The 15,912-nt window shown below is 44.9% G+C and overlaps 1 protein-coding gene across 1 annotated transcript in view; it reads right to left on the reverse strand.

Annotated features, from left to right (window-relative positions):
* URI1 (URI1 prefoldin like chaperone) overlaps positions 1-14,659 on the reverse strand; it is a 44,634-nt gene extending 29,975 nt beyond the window's left edge. Inside the window, exons 1-2 of the mRNA XM_080410802.1 lie at positions 14,406-14,659; positions 223-257 (exon numbers count right to left, since the gene is read on the reverse strand). Of these exons, the coding sequence (XP_080266928.1) occupies positions 223-257; positions 14,406-14,477 (107 nt within the window). The 5' untranslated portion in view covers positions 14,478-14,659. The remainder of the gene's footprint in view (positions 1-222; positions 258-14,405) is intronic.
* Positions 14,660-15,912: the final 1,253 nt, after the last annotated feature.

A 15,912-nucleotide genomic window follows, 5' to 3' on the forward strand; every position in this document is an offset into this window, starting at 1 on the left:
ACTAAGGCTCAGTGTACTTGTGATTTAAAGTAATTATATACTGGAAAATATATACATTTTAAAGAGAGTACACTGCAACAATTCTGAGCAATCGCTAACTATAATTCCCACAACATGCTAGTAGGATTTGGCTATCATTAGAATAAATAGCAACACTTTACTAAAATATAACTAGGTTACTCATCAGTATTTTAGGCATGTAATCAAACATTATTCACTTACCAGTGCTGGATTTTTTCTTGGCAGCTAGTGACCACCTGTCATTAAAACAGATAACTACTCATGAAAAAACAAGGCTAAGCACACAGCTGCAATGTCAATGCATCAGAAACTAGAACAGTAGCTTTACAGATTCAGTAGTGTCTCTATATACATTTTTATTTGTCAGTGCAAAGGCATGTGAATGGTAGTTCTTAAGCAGCACACTTTATCACACACTAATGCAGACTGATAACCACAGAAAAAAATTACAGCTTTTCAATTCGTATTTTGGTGCAATACCTGCTCCATAACTATTACGTGACACACAGTATAAGATAAGTAGTACTTTGTGCAATCTGCAGATCTATTTTCAGTGTTACATGTTTGCAGAATAAGAAAACAACATAAATTATAATAAGACATCAATGTAACTTCCATACTCAACCATTAAAAAACAAAAACAAATGAACCCCACAGCACCAAAACCATTTTTTCCTCTATCAGTACATCAACAAATGTTTCTACTGGCCATTTTAATTTGAAAAAGTGCAAATTAATTTTGTGGTGTTTAAATACAGGGATATCTGACACCATTATGGGCTGCTGGCTTCCCTTTTGTTGTTTCTGGGTGTCAAAAAAAGGAAGTTTTAATCAGAGTATTTTACTTATTTCCTTATGCCACAGGCTTTTCCAAGTGATCCAAAATAATTTACAAGATAAAGCCCATTGTTAAAATGAAATACTTTTTCTCTTTTTTAACTGTATTATTTTTAGACTGTGTAGATATAGCAAACAGACAAGATGCTGAAACCTGTGACCTTCTCTGACATAATTACGTGGAGATTTTCTCTTTCAAAACATATTCTGATCTCTGAATAATGGTTACCAAAAATATAACACAAACAATTTCATTCAATTATATGAAATGCAATGAAGCCATGAGGCAATTAAATATGTCTAGACATCTTCTCAATATAAGCATTTTCTGGATATTTTTTTTTCCACAAATTTTGTTTTTCCTATAGCCAAAATAATGCTAACATTTGAAAGCAATTAATGAGAAAATTTGCAGGGAAAACAATAACATACATTCAAGTACCACTGAAATCACTGGAGCAGATAATTCTTTTTTTTTTCCAAACAACAAAATGAAAGACAATATTTTTTTTCAGTTAGCATATGTGCAGTTATTGCAGAACAGATCTCAGACCCTGCACTTTCTACTCATATAGGAGTTAAAAAAAAAAATGGGACTACTTTGTGAGCTTAATAATTCTTTAAACAGAGTAAAGTACTTAAATGAAAAGGATCAGCTCTACATTTGTGGTTACGTTATTTCATAATCCATCAGGAAATTCAGCCAGGTAGCTCATCCCGCGTAAGCCAAGTTTAAATTTATCACATGCTTTAAACTCCCATAAATCAAATGCCTAGCAAATACTTCCCTTAATGTGCAAGCTAACTACTTTTAAGATTAAGAGTAAATATACAGGCTTCTACAGGACATCAACTCAAAAATCTAATTCATACTATTAATATTAAGACCATTTTAAGAGTAAAGTTTCCGTAAAAGGTATAAATCATAAGGAACAGAAACGTTTGGTAACAATGCTAACACACAATGGAGCCCACTACTAACAAGTAGAAGAGTCGGAGCCTTGTCTATCAGCGCCCCTCTTTCTTTCAAATTCGGTAGTGATTGTGAAGTACACAACATAATTAAGCACACAAAAATATTTATGAAATCCTTTAAGAAAGTTCGAGTTTAATTGCCCCATTACAGATGAAGATGGAAAAGACAGGAAGCTTTCCATTCCTAACACATGACTCTCCATGCATGAAGTGAGCAAAAAGCACAAAAAGAAAAGCCCTGCAAACCATAAGAGCAGCATGTTCATTAACCTCTACATGATAATCCTTTCGTAGCTGCATATTAACTAGTTACATATTCATAATCATTTACATTATTTAGAGGACCTTCTATGAAAATTTCCAGGCTATATCCATTAGCTACAATGTTAAAGGTTACAGAAGATAGTCTACTTAATGTTGCCAGGAAGCTTTTTTAATTAGTAAATATGTAAATTGGCCACATATGCTTTGTATGTTTTTAAAAAATAGTCCATCAGTAAAACAGCACAGGGGCATATGCTGTTTCCATCACCCTTTATCCCCTCAAAAAAAAAAAAAAAAGGAAAAGAAAAATCAATAACACCAATCAATTTTAATTTAATTCTTCTTCTTTGATATAATCTCTCTTGAAGGGATACTAAAGGATGGAACCAACAACAAACCTTTTCGTTTCAGTGGCCAGCATAAAATGAGACCTTTTACAGAAGCGCTAAAATATACCACCTTCAAAATGTTTCAGGCTGCACTTCTGGAACTGAGCTCTATTACAAAAATAGAGAGAAAATAAATATTGAAAAACAGATGGAGATCAATTATGCATATGTCCTTTATTAGGTCAGTCCCACTGTTTAGATAACAACTGGTCTTATCACAGCAAAGAAACAAATAGATAAATATATAAACAAATCTTTGATTCTTTGCCTTTAATCAAACAGAGGAAAATTATTAGTCTATCTTCCACACATAATTTATATCTAGAGTTACAATTAAGAATGAAAATTCCTTTCAGGGTAAATAAAATGAACGACCTGTTTGTTTGTTCATTTGACTTCAATTTGTCTGGACACTTCGTGCCACCAACTATGCAGTACTTTTTAAGATACCATAGTGGAAGTGTATCAATAAACTCTGAACTGTCCCCTTTTAGGTATAAAAATGTATGAGTTTGTGAATGCATACATTTATCAATGGTTTATCTGCATACTAAAATATTTATTAAAATATTCTGGCTTCAAACTTAACATTACCTCATCATAGGTCTGGTTATTAAAACAGGATCCACTGTCAGGAAACACATTCCATAGTCTTAACAGAAAGCAAATGGGCAAATACCTTGTTTCCTTCCTTTCCCCCAAGAGCAACCTGTTAAAATGTAGGGCTTCCCAAGCCCCTGGCCGGACAGAGCCGTACCTGGGAGCTCCATGAGCAAGCCCACCTCTGTGCACCTGTAACCCAAAGCCTAATAACTTCTGGATTAAAAACCACGCTGTTAAAGCAGGAGATTATGTGTTGGTTCTGCTCTCATTACTACTAGGTTGAGCTATTTAAAGGGAAGTGTACGTTGTGGCTTTTAGGGAATCTCGTTTCTAGGTTTCAGAAGCAGAGTCACAGCAGAGCAGGAGGATCAGATTCAGACCTACAGTCACTGTCCCCCAGTTCCCCCGTGCCAATCCAAGCACAAGGCAGCCTGCAGGCTAGTGACTCCAAATCACCCTAAACAACTTGTATCATACAGCCAAAGACTTCATTAGCTATCTGAAAGCAGAAAATTCCTTTTGTATGCAACACTTTCTCTCTTTCCAATGTATCTATTCATACTCCACCTTCTCTGGGATCTTCCATCTGAAAAGCTCAGAAACTTTTCCATGAAAAGCACTGCACTGATTTTGGAAGCCGAGTAGCTTAACCACTAACACTGGTCAGCAACAGGGCTAGGATCAGAAGCCACACACAACTATCACTTGCAATGTTTCCTTGGGAATGAAGACAGGTGAGAAGGATGCTGTAGCATGAAGCTGATTCTTACCTGTGCGTGCCCACGGGTCTCTAACCTGTTCCACATCACCCTACCTTTCCCCAGCAGGCAGGTCATCACCCTCACGTACAAGGGCATCTCTTTCTTCCACATCACTCTTCCTTACCTGTTGCTTCTGCACATGCTCCCATTACTAACAGCTGAATATAATTCCCTGTGGTGCTTCCGATTATCAAGGTGGTGCACAAATAGTTCTGCTCTCCTCTCCAGTCCGAGACTCTTGTTTTATGTAGGTACTTCTCCAAGGTGGAGTGCGTACATGCCGGTCTCACTCTCTACTAAGCAGCTAGGCACTGCCTACAAAGATGATGGTTTTAGCACACTGAAGGTGAATTCTCTCTCTCATCTGTTCAGAACAGCAATAAGGCAAGGTGCCGAGTGAGAATTTCATTTGTGTCCCAGCTCATGAAAAATTAGAAGCAACAGAGTTGGTACTGGTATCATCCGTAGACAGTTTCAGGTACCAATGCTAAACCTGCTATATCTGAGTCACACAGTTACGTTCAAGTCTAAAGAACTAGCAACTGGTATTTTTAAGGTGAAAGTTAATCTTAAAGAAAATGATGAAAATTAAAATACCACATGACATTAGACAGAGTTCCTAAATGGATGAGAGGCTATTCCCACACTTGTGGGTCTGAACGTGGAAATACGCAGCATGGCATAAAAGCAAAGTTTCCATTTAAACAAATTGCAGGTTAGGTATCTAAGAGGCCAGGTAAGTATGTGCTGTTTCTACATGCATACTTAAGTATTTTGCTTCAAACTGTGGCTCACAATCTGGCTGGTCTTCTGAAATTAGAAGCTAGGGACACCGATCTAATCCCAGCTCTGATTCTATTTCTTCTATATGGCCTTGAGCAAATCAGAACCTCTCAGTCTACATTTCTTCATCTGCAAAATGGGGATAATAGTATTAACCTACCCACCTCAGAGTGTTTAATGATGATTAATTAATGTGAGAAAAGCACTCTAAAGATGTAAGAGCACTATATAAGTGATAAAGCATTATTTACCACTTGAAAAGTAATCTGAATAAAATCAGATATGCAAGTAATTTGTTTACATGTAGCAATAATATAATTTGTGACTATTTAATCTTGAATTAGTCTCACTTTAAACATCCCTTTCAATCACATTTCCAGTTACTTAGGGAAAATGACAGTATGGAATACTTTTTGTGGAAGCAGAGCAAGTAATGAGGTGGTAATTAAAGTAAGGGTCTAATAAAGTCTAAAACCAATGATTTGCCTTCAGGAGACTGTCCCTGCCATTTGGGACTGTGTAAATACCTTAGTCTCAACCTTGGTTCTGTTGTTCAGAACCTTCCACGAACTACAGCGGAGGTGTATGCTGGTTTTCTGAAATGCAGATCCACGTTTGTAAGGCTCATGATAAATCCAAGGTAATTTCCACTACTGACCTAATTCAGATGATTCCAACTCTGCACAGTTTTAACTGCTTAACCTTCCACATTCGAGTATTTACTGCAGTTGGTACATGCACATAAGCTGCCTCCATCTGTAAATGTTTGCGGTACCAAAACCCACTCTGCCACGCAACTCATGCATGAGATTTCTCTTGTCGCACCCCCAAACCCTAGAAGTTTACTGATGAAATAACCAGCTCACAATATGACTTTACATTACAGAAGAACACTAACGGGTGGTCAAATATTTAATCATCTCTTGGTAACAAGGATGTAACAAGCCACACACAAAATAAACATTTAAAACGAATTTTCATTTTTTCCTCTAGGAAACTACACAGTACTTGCCTAAAACACAGCAATCACTGATGGAGAAAGACAGAATTAACATTTGCACAATTGTTTTTCCTAGAGCCCCATTTTCAATCAAAAAACGAAATAAAACTATTAGAAGTTCTTCAGTTTGTTGGCACACTGTATGATCTAATGGAAAAGGAAGAAAGCATTTCTGAGCTCTCATATTCATTTATTAAATCATATTACTCAAAAACACTGCATTTCAACAAATTATTAACATAAATCCCCCTTTGGGTGGAAACTTTTGCCTTTTAAAGAAATGTGTTTGGAAAGAATACTGAAGGAAAAGAGAGACTGAAAGAAATCTGAATCATGGCAAACAACTGCTAAAAGAAAAAAATCTTATTTAATAATATAATGACAATTTTTACCTTTCTTTACACAAAAACAAGTGAAGATCTATTGGGTTTATATTAATTGAGTACATACAAGTGAGTCTCTCAGTTTTGCAGAAAAAATAGTACATAACTATTATTCACCAATAAATAAACACAATAAATAATTAATAGAAGCTCTGACCAAAATTATTTTGGAGAGCTTAAAACTTCTACTTGAGACATCGAAGAATTCTAAAACAGGCAGAAATCACCTCATCTTTTTCTTTGCCAGCTGGGAAATTCTGCCCTCTCAGACTGTTTTAGGTTGTGACCCCTGCTGTGGATACGGGTCACGCAGCGACCTGACTCCGTTACCTTGCCGTGAGCGTGGCACACGTAGGCACGGCAGCCCACCGCCGTGACAGCCAGTGCACACGAGCCAGCACCCTGCTTCCCCACTGCCACCCACGGGTTCCCCACACCTTTATGCTGGTTTGCCCTTTGTCAGCCCCCTTTGGGAGCCATTTCACCTCACAAAGCCGGTGCAGGGGGCACGGGATGGCTTGGCCGGGGGGCAAGGGACCCACCCGGCAGCAAACCGCGGCCTCTCTGAGCGCTGCGTGCACCACGAGGGACACGGCTGTCCCCACAGAGCTCTGGTGGGAGCACGCAGCCACCGAGGTGCTGGGCGGCCGGCTGTGCCCCGTGCCCCGTGGAGAGGAACTCCGCCGCGCCAGGGCAGACGGGCAGGCTGAGGAGCACCACGGAGAGACAGGCTGCTGCAATGGCAGCCGGCCTGCCCCGAGACAGGCCCGGCTGGCAGGCGGGATGCATGGTCCAGCATTCCCTGTCCTCTCTCCACCCGGCTGAACACAGCGCCTGAAGGGCTGGGGGGCAGCGGCGATGAGGTCCTGCCCCGCACAGCAGGCACGTGTCCTGTGACCACCCCACCCGCCCAGGTGCCCGTGCACAGTGGGTACGTGGCTCTGCCACTGGAACCAAACAATGATGAGGACGATGGTTCCTCTACCAAGGAGGCGTCACCAAGGTTAAGCTGGCCTACGCCCTGCATCAGAACTGCTTCCATAAAGAAAAAAAGATGGGTGGTTGTCATAAGAGACTCCTTCCGAAGGGAACAGAAGGCACAACATGCAGACAGGACCCACTTAGGGCAGTCTGCTGGCCCCCTAGGGCCTGGGTTAAGGATGGGAAGAGAAAGCTTCCTACCTTGGTACGGCTCTCAGATTATTATACACTTTTGATTTTTCAGGTAGGTAGCAATGAAGTTACAACAAGAAGTCCAAAGGCAATCGAGACCTCAGGGTCTTGGGATGACTGGTTAAGGGATCAGGACCACAAGCATGGAGCAGACCATCTTGAGTGCCACCACGCAGCATGTACAGGACAACCAGGGGATCAGGCCCAGCCAGCGTGGGGCTATGAAAGGCAGGTCCTGCTTGACGAACCTGATCTCCTTCTACGACAAGGTAACCCACTTAGTGGATGAGGGAAAGGCTGTGGATGGTGTCTACCTAAGCTTTGGTAAAGGCTTTGACACCATTTCCCACAGCAGTCTCCTGGAGAAATTGGCTGCTCATGGCTTGGACAGGCGTACACTTCACCGGGTAAAAAAATGGCTGGATGACCAAGCCCAGAGAGTGGTGGTGAATGGAGTTACATCCAGTCGGCAGCTGGACACAACTGGTGTCCCCCATGGCTCAGCATCGGGGCCAGTTCTGTTTAATATCTTTGTCAATGATCTGGACGAGGGGATCGAGTGCACCCTCAGCAAGTTTGCAGATGACACCAAGTTGGGCAGGACTGTTGATCTCCTTGGGGGAAGGAAAGCTCTACAGAATTATATGGACAGGCTGGATCGATCATCCAAGACCAGTTGTATGAGGTTCTACAAAGCTAAGTGCTGGGTCCTGCACTTGGGTCAGCTGTAACCCTACACAACACTACAAGCTTAGGGACAAGTGGTTGGAAAGCTGTTTGGCAGAAAAGGACCCGGCAGTATTGGTTGACAGCCAGCTGAACATGAGCCAGCAGTGTGCCCAGGTGCCCAAGAAGGCCAAGAGCATCCTGGCTGGTATCCAAAATAGCGTGGCCAGCAGGACCAGGGCAGCGATCGTCCCCCTGTACTCAGCTCTGCTGAGGCTGCACCTCAAATACTCTGTTCAGTTTTGGGCCCCTCACTCCAAGACAGACACTGAGGGGCTGCAGCGTGTCCAGAGAAGGGCAACGGGGCTGGGGAAGGGTCTGGAGAACAAGTCTGATGAGGAGCGGCTGAGGGAACTGGGGGTGTTTAGCCTGGAGAAAAGGAGGCTCAGGGGGGACCTTATTGCTCTCTACAGCTGCCTGGAAGGAGGCTGCAGGCAGGTGGGGGTTGGTCTCTTCTCCCAGATAACAAGCAATAGGACAAGAGGAAACAGCTTCTGGTTGCACCAGGGGAGGTTTAGATTGGGTACTGGGGAAAACTGCTTCACTGAAAGGGTGGTCAAGCATTGGCGCAGGCTGCCCGGGGAGGTGGTGGAATCGCCATCCCTGGAGGTAGTTAAAAGACATGTAGATGTGGCACTCAGGAACATGGTCTAGTGGTGGACTTGGCAGTACTAGGTTAACAGTTGGACTTGATCTTAATGGCCTTTTCCAACCTTAACGATTCTATGACTTAAAAATCCCGGAGGCAGCAGGACTTTTCCCCTAAGTGAATTAATTTAATTAGCCCTGAACCAACTAAACTGGTGCAAGCAAAAAACAAACTGCAGTAAAGTCTCATATTTCCCTGGTAGCAAGTCAGTATCCATGTCATGTAACTTCATCTTGACACAGACCTAAGGAACTTGTAACTTAATATTTTAGCTTACTTCAGGAAAATACATTCATGTGGCTACACCTTATCCAAGCTAGCTCAGGTACCAAGACAGCAGCAGACCAGCAGAGTCTCCCATGATCTAACTTAACAAACATCTCAAGCAGGTTTTGCGAGTTTCTGTGTAGTCTATGGTGCAACAACTACGCTGCTAGCAATATTTGAGTTAACTAGCTTAAAATTGACGAGCTGTGGCACCTGCCTCACAGACATACCTTCAGGCTGTGGTTCAACAGTGCAGCTGCAGTCCTGCATAAACCAGTCATCATCCCTCCCTGTCTCCAGCTGCTCAGTTCCACTGTCTTATCCTACCCACCCTGACACAATCTGCTGGCAGACATTTGTGATGCTGCACAACCAACCACATTAGGGAACCACACTGGCTGAAAAATAATCCAGGAAGAAAAAAGAAGAAAAAAAGTCAACAACAAAGTTTTGGGTTAAGCTGGATCCCAGCCAAGGTCACCGAGCAGCGTCACAAATGTGCCACCCTAAAACTGCTGAAAGGCAGAAACAATGTGTCACAAAAAAATCCTTTAGTTTAAAAAGCTGTTCAACAAATTAAAAGTCATCTTCTTCCCGGATAACTTGTGTGATTATTTATGAAATTTTTGATCAAGTGACTGAGATGGTTGCTCACAACTGCTCTAACTTGGTATGAGCATGGCCACAGCTCAAAGGGCCAGCCCAGTTTCACCCATCACTGGCTCTGCATTTCTCCCACCACATTCACGCTGGCATCTGACATGACAATTTTGGCATGTGTTACTGGATTCCTCTTACCCCACAGCAGTCTGATCACAAGTGTTAGCACAGAAGTGGTGGAGGGATTCACCCTTTTTATGACAGTGAAATTGCAGCCTATGCTAACAGGCAAAAGGGACCACAAAACCAGCAGCTGCATGGTGTGGCTCAGTGCCCTAATGCTCCACTATCAAAAAGCAAAGTCTTAGTGCAGTTGCTGCTCTGAGGGCCTCAAGATGGCAAGCTCCAAGTGAGCATGTCCATCTGCAAGATGAAGCTTCAGATTAAAACAAAATACAATTTCACAGTCTCAAAGGAGGAAAGAAATACACAAGGCAAGGGGTACCCAAGTCAATCCAAGACAGGTTATGACCATAGCTTCTGGAATAGAGACCTCCGAAGATACTAAAGATAATTCCCCAACAGTATCCTGGTCACTGCACCTACTCACAGAATCCGTAGACAGCTACAGGAGCAGCACCATTTAGTAACATCAAAATTTTGTGGATATAATCTCAACTACACATTTTAGTTACCAAAGAGGCAAAACACAGACCGACTTGATGACTCCAGAATAAAGGCAATGCTCTTTAAACTCTTTTGTGAATAGTTTTACTTTAATTACCATTTTAAAAACCACCTATTTAAGATCTGTTAATTTATTTCACAATTCTTGAGACTACATAAACTAGTGGGTATTTAATTCATACTAATAAGAACATAGACAAATATTGAGCACAAAAAGTAAAACTGATGATCAATTAACACTGGAGGAACAATAAATATTACATTGAAAGCTTCCAGATAATGACTGAATTATCCCTTTTACTTGAAAGCAGCACATGAGAAAACATTACTTGAACCCATCATCACAAAAAATGCACTGGACAGGGTAGAGTGAATGCCATCACTAGTTTCTAAGAAGTAATTGTCCCAGTAGCTTTTAAAAAGAAATACGGCAAATGAAGCTTCAGACAGGTCCTTTTAAAAAGGAGCACGTCAAACCAAGCTTCAAGCATTCTGTTAACTTTTCTCAAACAGTTAGTGTGCAAAATGAAGTCCCACTACACTGGTGTCTTGTACCCAGGCTTTCTCTAGATTCTGTTAGCTTGGATGTAGGCTGAAAAAAGTGCAATACCCTGGGAGACACTGCACTGGAAAGCACACTGAATCTCATCTGCTAAGCCTGCAGGCAAGCAGTTCCAGATTTCCAGTGGCTCCTCCAGCAGCGTGGAGTGTACAAGACCCTACTCAGTCTCACTGCTCTTTTTCAGACTGCAGGAAGAGCTTTAAAACTGCCAAGCTGCTGATTTTATAGCACAGATAGTACTTGAAAAAGACTTAAACAGAAGCAGCCAGCCCCAAAAGAAGAGAAAACAATTTAACAGAGCCTAAGTTTAGGCTTCTGTGATTTGTTTCCCCATAACCCACCTACAAGTTGTTTAACTATTAAAAAACCTACAAGTACTCAGGATCTTGAAAACAATTTGGAAATTAAAGACTATACAGCTTCACCATTAAAATTCATAAAAATTAAGAATATGTCATAACACACAGTGGCCCCGAGTTATGGTAATAGCTGCATTAAATCTAATTGTGCTTTGTTGTCATGATGAGTGACAGGAGAGCCACTTCCTTGTCCTAATTTTCCTTAAAGGAAAATAAAAAAAATGTGTTTGTCAGTACAGTATCAAAAAAAAAAAAAAAACAAAAAACCCAAAACACCATATTGCTAGCTAAAACTGGAATCCTTTAGATTCTCCATGCCTGTGTTTGCACTCTACAAACGTCTCCTGGGTCTAATTGGTTCTGTAGTATCTCCCATTATGCGCATCTTCATCTCAGAAACTATAGAACGTCTCAGCCCACTGTGAACTGTCTACACAAGTCTTACCAAATCATACAGATCTGACTTGTCAACTTCCTATCAGTTAGTAATCCCAACCCATTTGATTGCAGGAATAAATGTATATCAAATAGTATGTTTAAATGCAGGCTCTATAGCATGAGAATCCACCTATCTAAATATTCATTTTATAATTCCTGTACTAACTTGCAATAGATTTAACGCAGTATTTTCAGCTAACATATATTGCTTTTGCAAGTAACCCATGATACATACATTATATTCTTCTTACAGAAATATTCAAAACTTTACGCAGGCACTGTGCTTCCAATGATGGTCTTTATCATGAAAATTACTAGACATTCTTCTATAATTTATCCCCAAGATACACATTCTAAGTCATGTTTTTATACAAAGTGCCTTTAGTGGGAGCACTGAAAATTGCTTTTAACAGTTTGGTCTTACTATCACTACAAATTAACAAGATGAAATCTGTCCAACAGGCAAGCAGTCCTAAACAAGAATTAAAATTACTTTTCACCAGGGGTCCTAAACCTGGAAGTTGCAGCATCAATCAGATTAAAGACAGAAAGTCATGAACATCCTGTTCTTTTAATATTTTTAAACAGGAAGGAAGCCTCAGTTCACATGTCCTCCAGAGCAGCTCTTTAGCACTTAAAAGCTTAAACTCACAGCCGAACCAGGGTTGTACAATGGCCTGGGTATTAAAATAACCAACCGTGATTCAATTATTGTCTTTAATTCTGCAGATAGATAATGCCGTATTTCACTATTACACTAAAGGTTGCCTTCAGACTAATGGGAATAAATAGGTTTCTTTATACTTAATCAAGCATCTCTGGGACGGCACAACATCACAGTAATTAAGAGAAATATATGTGCCAGCTTAAACGCCAGTATATATAGATATAGTTCTGGCTAAATAACTTCACTATTTGTTATGACACTCATACTACGATTACTAGTTTACCAAAGCACTGGATAGCTAATTCTCACTCATCTTTGTGCTAAGACCAAAACATGAGCCTTCAACTTCAGTAATTTTGTGAGAAAAATATGAATCTCTGAGAAGAGGCAGTTGAAATGAAAAGACCTCCTCCATCTTAAAATACAGTATTTTCATAACTGAAAATACTGTTGTAATCCAATTATATATATTCATTGCATAGAGGGAAAGTCTACTATATCTTCATCATGACACTCCATTGTAACCAAGATATGTAGTTCTTTAGTATAATTTCATATTGAAGCTGAAGTGTTCAATTTTTTTTAGCCAATTTGCAGAAATTATGTAAAGTTTCCCTATGATAAAATATAATTTTGGTACATCAGCCTAACAGAGGCTTAATTAATGGTCTCCTGGGCCTCTTTTCCACTGGAGCAGATCTGTTTAAGAAGAGTCTTAAACTTGCTTACAGAGGGGTCTTACCATGAACTGGGAATAATTCTATGTGGTTACGACAGACATTCACTTACACGTTAGGCCTGACTGACACTAATGTGCCAGAGAAACCATCCTTCACCAAATTCTACCACCTTGAAAATTAACTGAAGGAGCCCAAGCAGACTCGTTACTATCACCAATTATTGGTATAATGGCTTACTATCCATGCAGAATGGATAACGCGGAATATTCCAGCAGATCCTCTTACCGTTCATCCACATTAACGGTCAGTTGGTTATGCAGATCTTTTAGTAATGATCTAGTGTGCTATTCAAAAGTAGACACGTTTTTGCACACAGTATTCCAGACAAGGCACATTTTTATACACCACGTACGCATTATTCAGTTTTCTTACTCTTTAACAACATCAGCGTGTGCCAAAGCAATACACACTGAAGATTAAGTCTTCCATTATAATTCAAGAGCTCTAATGTGCATCTGTAGAAGCAGCTTTAAAAAAATTTAATCCTATGAGAGAAACAAGCAGGAAAGTTGGAAAGTTTGTAGACTGGGCAAACGTACTTGTGCCAGTAATACGCTGAACATGACCGTGAATTCCGCTGTGACTCCCATACCCACAGACAGCTCGCTGCAAGGCTGGGGCCTATGAGCCCCAAACCGTGCCCGTGAAACCAGCAGGGCCCACTTGTCTTAGTTCACAGGTGTCATCAGCGGGAAAAGTAGCTCGAGTTTTGTACCATGGCCACACGCGGCCTCCAAACACTCAGGAATCGCTTCTGCAGAGGCGTTTGGCTCTTTCACGCCCATTTCAACCGTAATCAATGTTTTTTAAGGCTAGTCCTGGACAATTAGTTTTTGATACACCCGCCCCAAGCTGGCCCCTGAGATGACCCGATCGGACACCCGCTGGGCCTGGCGCGGGGCCCACCGGCAGGACTGCGGTTAGGAAGGTGTGGGACTGGCCCCGTCAGTGGAAAAACCAGAGGGAGGCGGGAAGCGGGCGAAAAGCACCGCTCAGGAGAGCGCGGCGCGGACGTAACCGTAACGGCCTCCGAGGTGCGGGAGGGCAGGGAGCCCGCCGCCGCGGCGGTGCGGGGCAGCCCCGCTGCTCCCCGGCGCTCACGCAGGCCCCACCGCGCCGGGCCCTGGCCAGCCGCTCGCCCTGCCTCGCTGCGAAGGCGGCGTCCGCGGCACCGCCGCTGCCCGCACGCTGCCGGCGCCCCGCCCGGGCCCCTCGCCGCGGGGAAGCGCCGGTCCCTGGGCCGCTGCGGCTGCCCCCGGCCTCGGCCCGCCGGGAGCCGCGGCCCGCCTCGACCGCCGGCCATGACGTCAGCGCCGTCACGTGCCCGCCCGCGCACGCAGGCCTCGGCGCGTGCCACCCGGGGGCTGCCGCCGCCGCCCCCACCCCCACCCCCACCCTACCCCCAGCCCCGGCCCGGGGGAGCCGCCCTTCCCCCCCGCCCTCCCCGGCCCGACCGCCCCGGGGCCCCCGCCGCGCCCCCGTCCTCACGCTGCGGCCCGGCCCGGCGGCCGCGGCCTTTACCTTTTCGTGCTCCTGGCGGAGGCGGCCCACCAGCGCGGGGGTGAGCGGCGAGGCGCCGCCAGGGCCCTCCATGCCCGCCGGCCGGGCCGGCAGCCTCTGAGGGAGCCGCTCCCGGCGCGGAGGAGGCGGCGAGGGGGAGAGGCGGCCGGGCCGGGCCGATCTCCTCAGCACGGCGAATGAGTCCTATAGAAATGTTTGTGCAGGGCGAAGCGCCGGCTCCAGAGCCGCATCCACGCGGGGGCCGCCGCCGCCTGGGCCCGGGGCGCCGCTGCCGGGGGAAGCATCTCACACTCGCATTCTGGGCCGCGCCGCCGCCTGGGCCCGGCTCCCGCTGCGCCGGCGGGCCGGGAGAGCGCCGGCAGCTCAGTGCCTGCCGCCGCCTGCCTGCTGCACTCTGGGTAGCCAGCCAGCCCGCCAGGCGGCCCGCCGCGCCCGCGGGAGGCACCCGGCTGCGAGCCGCGAGAGGCGGGCGCTCCCCACCCCCTGCCCGGCGCCGGCCCCGGCGGCTCGGCCCCCGCCGCCGCGGCGGGCTGGGGGCGGGGGGCACGGCCGCTGCACCCCGGCCCGCGGGCACCCCTCCCGGACACGGCCTGCGCCTGGGCCCGCCGCCGGGCACCCTGGGCCGGGCGCTTGCAGGGAGCGCAGGCCCCGGGCGCGTAGGCCTTGGGGTCAGCAAATGGAGCCGGCGTCTGAGGAGCGCAGCGGCCGGCCCGCAGGCACCCCGGCACGCCTGACCGCGGGCCCGAATGTCTGCTGTAACGGGGGGTGATATTACGGGAGCCGAGCTCGCAGTGCCTGCTCCGTAGGGTTCACGCTGTCAGGCCACCTGACAGCACACAGGCAGTCGGCTGCTAGGACCTGAAGGATTGCCAAACACAAATTTTAGGTTCACTGAAGTCATTTAGAGCAGCACTTGGCCTTGCCTACGTGGAAAAGCTGCTGCGTGGGAAGCGGGTGGCATACAGCCACCCTTGGAGTATCACAGAGTAATTTATCTGCAGTAAATTCATTAGCTAATTGCATGAGTGACATTAGGCACGTCCAAAGTAACATGTTGGCAATGCAATGGAGCTGTACTTGAACAGCATGCAGGGTCCCAGCACCGCCAGAGACCTGAGTAACTTCACCGGGTGCTTGATCGACTGCTGCAGTTCTAGCAGGTGTATTTTAACTTCTATGCACTAAACACCATCTAGGTGGGGTCAGTTACAGATAGACCATGTGTTTACTGCTGCACCTTTCCCTCGAGTGAACAGGGGCTTCCCACCCAGCATATGCATTTGCCAGTGGAGCAGAGGGGCTTACGTTGTCTCCCCCACAGGGACTGGCAAACTTGAGGAGGAGGTACAAAGGTGCATCTTCCCTACGTGTGGATCAGGAGTTTCCTTCTCCTGCAAAAGAAACATCACCTCCTTTCCACAAGCACAACTAACCCTGTATACACCACAAAACAACTGTTTGTGTTACACACGTGACACAGTACGTGCTGTGCACTTTTCTAAACCCA

The sequence above is a fragment of the Falco punctatus genome (genome assembly GCF_963210335.1).
Source record: "Falco punctatus genome assembly, chromosome: 14".
In the NCBI taxonomy this organism is placed as follows: domain Eukaryota; kingdom Metazoa; phylum Chordata; class Aves; order Falconiformes; family Falconidae; genus Falco; species Falco punctatus.